General features: G+C 35.4%; 1 protein-coding gene across 1 annotated transcript in view; it reads left to right on the top strand.

Annotated features, from left to right (window-relative positions):
• The window catches only part of LOC139783698 (uncharacterized), a 45,230-nt gene extending 32,975 nt beyond the window's left edge, over positions 1 to 12,255 (top strand). The window contains exon 5 of the mRNA XM_071722844.1: positions 7,962 to 12,255. Coding sequence (XP_071578945.1) covers positions 7,962 to 7,994 — 33 coding nt within the window. The 3' untranslated portion in view covers positions 7,995 to 12,255. The remainder of the gene's footprint in view (positions 1 to 7,961) is intronic.
• Positions 12,256 to 12,549: the final 294 nt, after the last annotated feature.

Below are 12,549 nucleotides of genomic sequence, written 5' to 3'. Positions count from 1 at the left end.
GTTCGCAGTCAGACAGACAGACAAACATTAAAAAAATTTTGGAACGAGTTTCCCAAAAAATCGGTAATGATGCGGTTCTCAAAATACGTCTACGATCTAAGTTAGAGTATCATGAGATAGTACCAAATTTGGTTGTTCTAATTTAAAAATTGTAGATTTGCATAGCGGACAAACATACATACATACATTCATTTTTATATATATAAGAGATAAGAGATATAAACAAGACGAATAATTATTCATTAAGTGCGCCTGGTTTTATTTTCTCGTTCGTTTAAATAATGAATCAGGGGTCTGATTCTGTAACTCTTAACGACGCAGTTTCGTTATACTTGCGTAGCGCAGATATTATATATAATAAAGAAACTGTGCAACGATAATATAACGATAATGCAACTATCGTTAAGAGTTATGGAATAGGGTCACAGACAATTCAGGTTGTTCTTGACTTTAACATTTTTCGGAGAGAAACAGTTTCTGACTTTAAAATGCTTATTACAAATAATACACAAATCTGCATTAAAATATGATGTGATTAAAAATAGATACGAAAAAGTAATTTTTGAAAATATAACAGTTGTAAATTATCCTCGTGCAGAAAAGTCAAAATTTTACTAATGAGGTGTTATTACATTGTATAATATAAACAAAACGAATAATTACTCATTAAGTACGTCTAATATTTTTCTCATTTCTTCAAATGACAGAATAGGCACACCAAGTGATTCTTGACTTTGACGTTCTACAAAGTGATCCATATCATAATCCGTTGAACATGAAGGGTTTGTTTTGCATTGAATTATGGTGTAATTAAAAATAAAAATGAAAGAGCAATTATTAAAAATGTCACAGTTTTAAATTATATTAGGAAAATCAATATTTAACTTATTGCATATCATTACGTTGTATAATATGAGTAAAGCGAATCAACTGTGCCTGTTTCTTCCGTCGTTTGTTCAAAGGATTGAAAGGTAAAACCAAGTGGTTCTTGACTTTGATGTTTTGCAAAAGGATCCAATGATATAACCGGTTGAACTTGAAGTGCTTAGTCTGCATTAAAGAATGTGCAGTGTAATTAAAAATAAAATTATTTAAAATATTACTGTTGTAAATTATGCAGAAATGTTAATATTTTACTTATTGCATATTATTACATTGTATAATATGAGCAAAGCGAATCAATTGCACATTTTTCTTCAGTCGTTTGTTCAAAGGATTGAAAGGGAAAACCAAGTAGTTCTTGACTTTGATGTTCTGAAGGATCCATAATGTAATCAGTTAAACTTGAAGTGCTTGGTCTGCATTGAAATGTGTGCAATTAAAAATAGAATTATTAAAAATGTCTCTGTTGTAAATTATTTTTATAGAGAAAAGTCAATATATATATTTAAATGGTAAGATGCAATTATAATATAACCAAAGTAAATAATTACTCATCAAGTGCAGCTGCTTTCTCACACGTTTCCTCACATATTTGAACGTGCAAATCAGGTGGTTCTTGACTTTGACATTCTGCAGAGGGATCCGTAATATAATCCATTGAATTTGAAATGTTTGATCTGCAATAAATATTGATTGTAGTTAAAAATAAGGAAAACAAATTATTTTTTTTAATAAAACAATTTTACGCAAAGTTATGGTTTCATAAATTATAATTTTAAACAATAGGCAAAACCCGTTTGTAATTACCCCAGTTACGGCATTGCTCCGCGTGCGGCGGGTAGTCCCTTACGAAAAAGTAGTACTAGCAATCAGTACTCAGTACTGAGTGATCAGTACTCGTAGTATTGAGAGTATTAGTATGTTAATACTCATGAATACTGCAGAATGGTCAGTACTGTGTCTGTCAGTGCTTACAGTACTGGCAGTACTACAAGCAATAATACTCATTAGTACTTCAAAGTATTAAAGTGGTCAGTACTTTATCAGATTAATATTCGGAGTACTATCAGGATAGTACTGCCAGTACTGTAAGAACTAATAAGCACGTACAGTACTGACCATTCTGCAATATTCATGAGTATTAACATACTAATACTGTCAATACTACGAGTACTGATTGCTAGTACTACTTTTTTGTAACGTATCTTGGAAATATTAAATTAATAAAATACTAAATTAACATACTAAACTATCAATATGACGTTATTTTGATATCATCTTGACTTTTTGTTCTACTTGGATAGTACTGCGCAAGTAGGGTAGAGTGGACTCCCTTGAGCCACGGGGTCCAATGTGACAGTGCGAGTTTTCTGTATTAACGTTCTGCAAAATAGTGACGGTGGGTATGAAAACTTTCGTTTTCAATACATATATAACTTCCATCAAAAAATTATGCCGAAATAAGCATATATGTATACTTTAGTTAAAGGCAGATATGTAATTGGAGCCTTGCATAGTAAATTTTTACTTGTCATAACTTTTTGATATGTATAATATGGATTTCTAGGGATTCTACAATTTAAAAAAAATGCATAAGACGTTCGTCGGGATCTAGGTTCAATACCAACGTGCGCACAAAAACGTTTGATTGTTCTGTATCTGAAATATTTACGATAAATAATATCGATGTTCAGTGGGGTCCAATGTGACGCAGGTTGATGGGGTCCTCTGTGCCACGCTTACAGAACTACCTAACCTACCTACGTGACAGCGCGAGTTTCCGTAGTGTGTTTCGATCGCGGAATAGTAAATGTTAGTGCCTAAATTTTCCTATAAAATGAAATAATTTCCATCGATAATCATATCCACACTTTCATTTTCTCTTTTTTTCACCCTTCACTTACAGATCACATGTAATCGAGTCGCTGTGAGGCAATATTCGTTGATCTCTGCTAGGTTACGACAAAAAGTGAGGTTATAGGGCTTTGTTTTCAGTTTTCAATTTCTTAGGTCATCTGATGAAACAAATATGACACGATTATTGATAAATTGGTTCTCTAGCACAGTCTTGGTTTTTCCTTTTTCTAGAGAGAAGAGTTAATAGACTACGTGTCACAGGGTACCCTACCTTTCACATTACATGTCACAGTGTACCCTACGCTATGGCTCAATCGACCCCACACGTGGGGTCCACTGTGACAAACGCAGCATTTTGAAATATCATTATTTTTGCAAAATATTTCTGAAAATTTACTTCTTAAATCATTTACAAACAAAGTTAATTATATTAAACATCGAATAGTCTCATTTATATTATAATGAAGTTATTAAAAATCATTTTTAATGTGATTTGAAAAAACGTGGTTCAAGGGTGCCCACTCTCCCCTACTGCGCCTGTACCACACGTTAGTATCCCACGAGTATTCGATAAGTACTAAAAGAGTACTGAAGGGAGTACTGGAGGGAGTACACTGGGGAGAGTACTAGAGGGAGTACTGGGGGGAGTACTAGAGAAAGTACTGGAGGGAGTACTGGAGGGAGTACTGAATGAGTATTGGATGAGTACTGGAAAGGAGTACTGACGAAGTCAGTATGGTCAAATTTAGTAGTACTTTGAGTACTTATGTCTCCAGTACTTTCACCAATACTTTTTCCAGTATTAAAACCAGTACTACTTTTTCATAAGGGGTCTCTTACAGACACAGATTTTTTTACAGACATGGTGTTTCTTACTGACAGAATTTTTTACAGACATGGTGTCTCTTGCAGACATGATGTCTCTTACAAACATGGTGTTTCTTACAGACATGGTGTCTTTTACAGACATGTTATTGTCTCTCTTACAAACATTATATTTTTTACCGTCTAAGACAAACGTAATGTCTTTTGAAAACGTGTAAAAACACAAATTTTGCTAAATTATGTACTTTGCTACGGTATTTAATTACTTTAAATCCATTTTGACTCTAATAAACTTCAATTGTATTGCGCGCCTATTCTTTGAGATCATATGATAGATGTTTAAAGTTATTTATAGTTTTGTGATATAATAACACAGTGCTACGCAAAAGTATTTGCAAAAGTAAATGAAAACTAATAAAGAAAGAATATATATAAAATTGAATAAAGCAAAGCATGTTGATGTGGAAAAAACGATGAAGTAAAATTCAAAATATAACATCCCAGACAGCACAGGATATCCTATGGATGTCCGTTTTATGTCTATTTCTTGTCGGGATATCCAAAGACCTTATAAAGCTATCCATAGGATATACCTTTGTGGACACTTTAGGGATATCCCAAAATGGACAAGTTTGTATGTCCATATGCTATCCTTCTATGCCAACGCCATCTGCATGTAATTCCGATCGCGTTCTCTTTCTGCTTACCTTCTATTCTGTGGCCGGGGTCTGTGATCTCACGTTCTCAGTGTTCTCACGCCAAATACGTTTATATCAAAGGTAATCCTTTTTCATTTTTACATATAAAAATTGTATTATGTGCCGTTGGCTTTATATCGTAAATGATATAAGAGAGTAACCTATTAAAACCTATATATTTGCTATGCAGCTTTCACAATCAATAAGATCGAATAACCTAATCTCAATCATGGCATGAGACATACTGTGTTATAATTCCGCGTAAACGGGGTTTTGTGGTCACTTACGATAATTTACTCTGCGTAAATGAGTCAATTATCTTAAGTTACTACAGAAGTAACGCTCGCTTAAACGTAGTACATTTCACAGTTTAGTCAGAAATATTTTGTACTACTACATCTGCATTGCTCTCTTGTTGAATAACATCAAATATATAAAAACGCATTTTCAAATACTATCTCTTTTGTATGTCAGCATTGCCTTTTGTTAACTGAATGAACAGTAACAAGATCTAATATGTATATGCTGTCCCTTACGAAAAAGTAGTACTAGCAATCAGTACTCAGTACTGAGTGATCAGTACTCCTAGTATTGAGAGTATTAGTATGTTAATACTCATGAATACTGCAGAATGGTCAGTACTGTGTCTGTCAGTGCTTACAGTACTGGCAGTACTACAAGCAATAATACTCATTAGTACTTCAAAGTATTGAAGTGGTCAGTACTTTATCAGATTAATATTCGGAGTACTATCATGATAGTACTGCCAGTACTGTAAAAAACTAATAGGCACAGTACTGACCATTCTGCAATATTCATGAGTATTAACATACTAATACTGTCAATACTACGAGTACTGATCACTCAGAACTGAGTACTGATTGCTAGTACTACTTTTTCGTAACGTATCTTGGAAATACTAAATTAATAAAATACTAAATTAACACACTAAACTATCAATATGAGAGTTATTTTGATATCATCTTGACTTTTTGTTCTACTTGGATAGTACTGCGTAAGTAGGGGAGAATGGGCTCCCTTGAGCCACGGGGTCCAATGTGACAGTGCAAGTTTTCTGTATTAACGTTCTGCAAAATAGTGACGGTGGGTATGAAAACTTTCGTTTTCAAAACATATAACTTCCATCAAAAATTATGCCGAAATAAGCATATATACTTTAGTTAAAGGCAGATATGTAATTGGAGCCTTGCAAAATAAATTTTTACTTGTCATAACTTTTTGATATGTATGGATTTCTAGGGATTCTACAATTTAAAAAAATTCATAAAACGTTCGTCGGGATCTAGGTTCAATACCAACGTGCGCACAAAAACGTTTAATTGTTCTGTATCTGAAATATTTACGATAAATAATATCGATGTTCAGTGGGGTCCAATGTGACGCAGGTTGATGGGGTCCTCTGTGCCACGCTTACAGAACTATCTAACCTACCTACGTGACAGCGCGAGTTTCCGTAGTGTGTTTTGATCGCGGAATAGTAAATGTTAGTGCCTAAATTTTCCTATAAAATGAAATAATTTCCATCGATAATCATATCCACACTTTCATTTTCTCTTTTTTTCACCCTTTAGTTACAGATCACATGTAATCGAGTCGCTGTGAGGCAATATTCGTTGATCTCTGCTAGGTTACGACAAAAAGTGAGGTTATAGGACTTTGTTTTCAGTTTTCAATTTCTTAGGTCATCTGATGAAACAAATATGACACGATTATTGATAAATTGGTTCTCTAGCACTGTCTTGGTTTTTCAATTGACCAAAGATTTGTAATAAACAGGACTTAAACAGATCTCTTCTACGTGTCACAGGGTACCCTACCTTTCACATTACATGTCACAGTGTACCCTACGCTATGGCTCAATCGACCCCATCGAAATATCATTATTTTTACAAAATATTTCTAAAAATTTACTTCTTAAATCATTTACAAACAAAGTTTATTATATTAAACATCGAATAGTCTCATTTATATTATAATGAAGTTATTAAAAATCTAATGTAATTTGAAAAAACGTGGTTCAAGGGTGCCCACTCTCCCTTACTGCGCCTGTACCACACGTTAGTATCCCACGATTATTCGATAAGTACTAAAAGAGTACTGGAGGGAGTACTGGAGGGAGTACTGGAGGGAGTACTGGTGGGAGTACTGGGGGAAATACTGGAGAAAGTACTAGAGGGAGTACTGGAGGGAGTACACACTAGAGGAAGTACTGAAGGGAGTACTGAATGAGTATTGGATGAGTACTGGGAAGGAGTACTGACGAAGTCTGTATGGTCGAATTTAGTAGTACTTTGAGTACTTATGTCTCCAGTACTTTCAACAATACTTTTTCCAGTATTAAAACCAGTACTACTTTTTCATAAGGGGTAGCATTGATTTCTATTAGTACATGTATTTATATTTGTAAATTTTTATGTGTATTGTCGGCGCTTTATATAATTACTATAGTTATGTTTCAAATATATAATTATGTCTGTATTGTGTTTTTTTTTCTATTTAGGAAGTGCTCTACTATGTAAAGTAGCAGAAAACCGTAAAGAAGTCGAGGAAGTCTTAAAATTTCAATTGTATATTATATACTTTATATAATTTTTAAAATAAATATATTATTTTAAAATATTTATATATTTCATTGTTTTTATCCTTTTAATGTAAATCAGAATTCTGGATGTCCATAGGACGTCCATCGGATATCCCGTGGACATGTTTTAGGGATATAAGCATGTCCACCAATTTCATAAACAGATATACCATGGACGTCCATAGGATATCCGAAGGACGTAAAACAGATAGCCTATGGATATCCTTAATATCCTTAAAGGACGTCTTATGGATATCCATCGGATATCCGTGTGCTGTCTGGGATTTGGTAAAGAAATAAAAAAGAGAAGATTGTAGTGAAAAAAATCACGCAAAAAATATCTACGACCTTTTTTTCTATTTAAGGACCTCTTTGTAGACCACATTAGTGGTTCTCCCCTCAGGTGTTTAGATCACCAGGCTGCTGGGTGAGCTCACCCTGGAGCAGGCCACGTAGAACTGCCCATGTGAGAAACAGTCCTCACTTAGATCAATCCCTGCAACTTTCAACGATATATCTATATATATATATATATAGTAAGATCGGGGTAACGTAAAATTATACACTTTATAGCGCTCCCCGGAAAATTCTACCCCTGTTTGATCCATAATTCTTTGAGATTCGGTCAATTATTTCCCGAAAAATTAGAAAAATTAGAAAAATTAGAAAAACCGGTTTCCAGAAAATTGGTAACAAAAAACTATACACATTATGGCACTCCCCGGAAAATTTTACCCCTATTTCATATACTTTTGGTAAAAATTCGGTCCACTAACGAATGAGATTCGGTCAATTATTTCTCGAAAAATTAAAAAAATTAAAAAAACCAGTTTCCAGAAAATCGGTAACGAAAAACTATACACATCATGGCACTCCCCGGGAAATTCTACCCCTATTTCATATATTTTTGGTAAAAATTCGGCCCACTATAAACGAATGAGTAGTAGATATCTCATCGAGCCTAAGAGATATTAACGAATCCGTGTAAATAGATTTTAACCCTTTTCACCCCGTTAGGAGACGAATTTCTAAAAATCCCTTCTTAGTGGGTGCTTACGTTATGAGAGGAATACACTCTCCAAATTTCATGTTTCTAGGTTCAGGGGTTTGGGCTGGGCGTTGATGAATGAATCAGTCAGTCAGTCAGTCAGTCAGTCAGTCAGGACATTTGTCTTTATATATATAGATAAAGTGGCTCTCTAGATGCAAATACGTGAGTTTATTGTTAGAATTAAGTCGGGTACAATCACAAATCAGGATGATTGAAATAGATAAAATATTTGTACGAAAAATAAAATAAGTTAGTTTTATGCTACATCCCAGGTAGCAAGGTGACGTCTATTTAACGTCATTTTTTGGTTATGTTCTGACGATTGCGACGTTATAAAATGACGTCAAAGTGCTGTAAAAATGACGTACTTTTGTCTCATCTCCGTGACGTCATATATTGACGTCACTAATACGTAATTAATGACGTTGCCGGGACGAAATAAAAGTACGTCAGATTTTGAACAATTGGACGTCATCTTGGAATGGCAGTTTAGTCACAAGACTGACCATAAAATGTCGTCAAATAGACTACAACTTTTTAATCTACAATGTTTTTTATGAAATTAAAATGTCAAAATGTCCACTTGATAAACGTTTATAAAAAAAACGTTCTTTTACTTTATCTATGAAAAAAAAACGCTTTTTTAACTGTTTCTTTTTACATATCATGTGCATATAAGCCCCGCTCTTTCAAGGCGGTCACCCATCCTAGTACAGTACTGCGCCCGTGTTGCTTGACTTTGATGATCCAGTGAACAGTGACGATCTTCTGCTTCCCTATTAACTGTACTTGTCTATAACAGTGTTTAAAGATAAAGTAGAATTTTAAAAAGAAGTTAAATAGAAAGAGAGAGATTGTGTATAGGCTGACGTCTGTTAGTAATTGATGCGTTAAATGTAAATCTGCGAAGCCTCAACAGATGGAGGCAGTTATACCGCTACTACTTTCGTTAGTGAATGCATGTATCAATGCGCGCGAAGCGCAGAGAGCGTTGCGTCGCAGCAGCGGATCACGGGCGGGATGTGTGATACCACGCATGCGTAAGCGTGTCGGAACGTGCGTGCAGCTCGACGAGCGGGCATTCGTCGTCCGACCATCGTCTCGTACAGTTGTATTCATATACTACGTTCGCTGCATTCGTTAGTTCGAGATCTTTCGATCGAGTTTTTTATAGAGACGAGTCCGTAGAGTCATTCTGACTGTAATACGCGAGCCGGTAAAATTAATATCTTCAACGATCGGCATCCAGATATACCGAGAGGAAACAAATCTTCTGCCTGAAATACGTGAAGGAAGGACGACTTGCGCAAGCGACGCCATTGTGGAACAGTCTAGAAAGCCTTTCGGGCTTGACTAAAGGACGCCATTACGGACAATTCGAGAGAGCCTTCGGGCTTGGTCATTGAGACCATCTATTACTGACGAGATTCCTTATTCAAGGAAAGCCTCTACAAAAAGGTAACTTCATTCGATCTATTAAGAGAGGACGATAGATATTCGTCTAACGTCACACGAGGGATCTACGGTCCTTTCATAGTTTCACTTTCACTTACAGAGTTCTCGAGAACGTCTAGAGGAAAGCATTCTCAATCACAGAGATGCTATGTACATTTCAATCTTAAGTTAATTAGTAAAACTGAGCTCAGTATAGATTCCTTTACATTCTCTCTTTTTGTGTGGTTGCAACCATTTCAATAACGAACGACTATCGTAAATCTCTAAGTGCATTCTTTCGAGATTACTTTCTAAAGTTATACTTTCTTTGAATTCTGCGTTACATTTGCTCTTGTATCATTCGATAGTCTTTAATTAGGAGATAAACGAGAAGCGTAATTACACTCTTTACTTGTATTCAATATTGTATGTGCATTCGTAGCACTCGAGACACGTTATACATAACGTTTTCTGCGTCATTAAGATAATCGTTCGATTACGTATCGACAATATCTTACGATATAATTATTCTATTGTAATCTGAGTCGAACTATTCTGCGATTCCTTACTTTTGCATATTGTTTCTTTGTTTCAGAATTAATGTGTCAATCTATAAATGGAGGCATATTATTACTATTAGTCAGAATAAGTTATTCAACTTATCTTGTCTTTATTCATTCTTTAATCACGTGAAAAGAATCTCTTTACGGTTCAATAGATAAATTCTATATTGATTATTATTATGCCAATGAGGATTATGTTATGAATAAAAGAAGGTTGACGCATTACTTCAATGATTATTTCATGTATTTGTGTGATAATATTCTCTTGTATGATATTTCATATGTTTGTTTGATATAAACGATTCTTTCTTTGATATAATTAAGTTGAGCTACACTGTACTAAATTACGAATGGCGATATATGACCATTCAGAGATAATACTTTTCTTCCAAAGAATCTTTTTGTTGGATATAAGTTTACAGTGGTGAATTCCAACGTGTTTCTTAAAACATTTCGAAAGAAAGGATTGTTTCTTTACTAATGATTTCTTTTTCATTATATTTGATACAACTTACTTTTATGTATGATATCTGAATATCTCTCTTTATGTTTATTATACGACTACTTTTCTGCGAGTAAGTACATTGAATTGCGAACTAAATCGAAATACACAATCTCTCTACTAATCAAATTTCCTAGCATTGTGTTACTTCCTCATCTAAATCACGAGGCCAGGCTCATGCGTGAGCTTGTACTTAACAAACAGGTACATCTTTAAAGTGTTCAAAAATCTTGTAATGATATCTTCTTGATAGCTATAACATTGCATGAAATAGTTATCATAAAACTATAATCACACGCAACTACATCCACTTATACTATAAATTCACCACTTTAATTATAAAGTTGCGAAACAAACATATTGTAGTTAACTTTGTGGTTTTTATTTTATTATTACTTTATTATACAATACCAGGTACCGAGAGTTGTGATTTCGACCTTTGTTCTCGTGGAAGATGTTCCAAAAGAGAACCACTTGTCTGCCAACGGCGCCGACCTTATAGGCTCGCCTACCAGGTACCGAGAGTTACGATTCCGACCTTTGTTCTCGTGGGAGGTGTTCCAAAAGAGAACCACTTATCTGCCAACGACGCCGACCCTATTTCGGTGTCTACCAGGTCCTTCGGATATGGTTTTTGACCTTTGTTCTTGTGGATGATGCTCCACGAAAGAACCCGTGACCTGCCGACGACACCGACCTTATGGGCGTGTTTACCAGGTCCCGTAGACTATGTTCCGGCCCTTTATTCTCGGAGAAGTCGTTCCACCATGGAACTGGTGATCTGCCGACGACGTCGACCTTGTAGTCGTGTGTCCCAGGTCCGGGCGATAGACTTCCGAACCTTTATTCCTGGAGATTATCGCGGTTCACCTAATATACGCACGAACTACCACGCCGACCTTTGTGCGTTAAAATAAACCTTATCCAAAACAGTGAACCGTCAAAATTAAATGTGTCAACCGGTCAGCGGTCTACTCAACCAAATACTTAGCCTAGATTGGCCCCGTGGGCCGCGCGCGCAATTATTAATGGGTCTATAACTCCGTATGGCCATATGGGCCTAACGCGATACTTAAATGCTAATAAGAGAAGAAATAGCCATATGGGCAATGCGCAGTCTCAATCTGAGGGGAAATGGATAATCCGAATGGTTGCCTGGATTTGACGCCCACTCCTCACGACGAGTCTCCCTTTCGTGCTCGCCGGGCGATTTGTTCTCATCTTGCACCGGATGCGTTTGCTGTCGCGCAGGCGTCGTTTTTTCTTAAACGGGACATAATGGAATACGCGAGTTTGTGCGCCCATGCGGCTGCCTGGGCTTCCACAGCCGTCGAAAGTCGGCTCGGTTGTTACCTCCGCTTTCTTACGCGTTTCCCGCAGAGTGTCACCCGCTCTCGGCTGCTTCCCCGAAGTGAGCGGCTGCAAGGTACTGGTCTACAAACTGACGAACCAGATACATCGTGTCAAAGTCAGTTAACTAACGTCTTTTATTAGTCTAAAGGCTGACGTCTCAGGTACGTCGTGTTAAACTCAGTTAACTAACATCTTTTATTAGTCTAAAGTCTGACGTCTTAGGTACGTCGTATTAACGTCAGTTAACTAACATCATTTATTGGTCTAAAGTCTGACGTCTCAGGTACGTCGTATTAACGTCAGTTAACTAACATCATTTATTGATCTAAAGTCTGGCGTGTCAGGTACGTTGTATTAATTGTATTAATTTGAATTTGCCTATAAGCTATTAGATTGTACAGTTCCATCTTTTTTTTATTTTATCATTAATTTTAAAATTATTCAAAATCACACTCAATGCTTACACAAGACAATTTAAAATAACAAAATCTGGTAGACATACATATAGTAATAATTGAAATAAGTTTAATCTTTGAAACATTCTGCTATAAAATTATATTTTTTAATTTATATGTATTCTTTTCTCTTTAACAATTGAATATGTATATGTAAATAAAGAGTTGTAAATATTCGCAATTAAATTTTTTTAAATTATGTACAAGATAATTAAAAAATTATTATTATTACGATAAGCACAATTATGCTTGGAATTAAAAATAACTATTATATGGTAACTTTTTTAATCGTTCAATTTTCGGTAAAACTTCGGATTAAGGGCGACC

This window comes from Temnothorax nylanderi, unplaced genomic scaffold, assembly GCF_030848795.1.
Source record: "Temnothorax nylanderi isolate EJ_2023f unplaced genomic scaffold, tnyl_v1.0 TNYL_tig0532_pilon, whole genome shotgun sequence".
Lineage (NCBI taxonomy): Eukaryota > Metazoa > Arthropoda > Insecta > Hymenoptera > Formicidae > Temnothorax > Temnothorax nylanderi.
The sequence above is the reverse complement of the archived record's forward strand: the minus strand, read 5'-3'. Positions and strand labels throughout refer to the sequence as shown.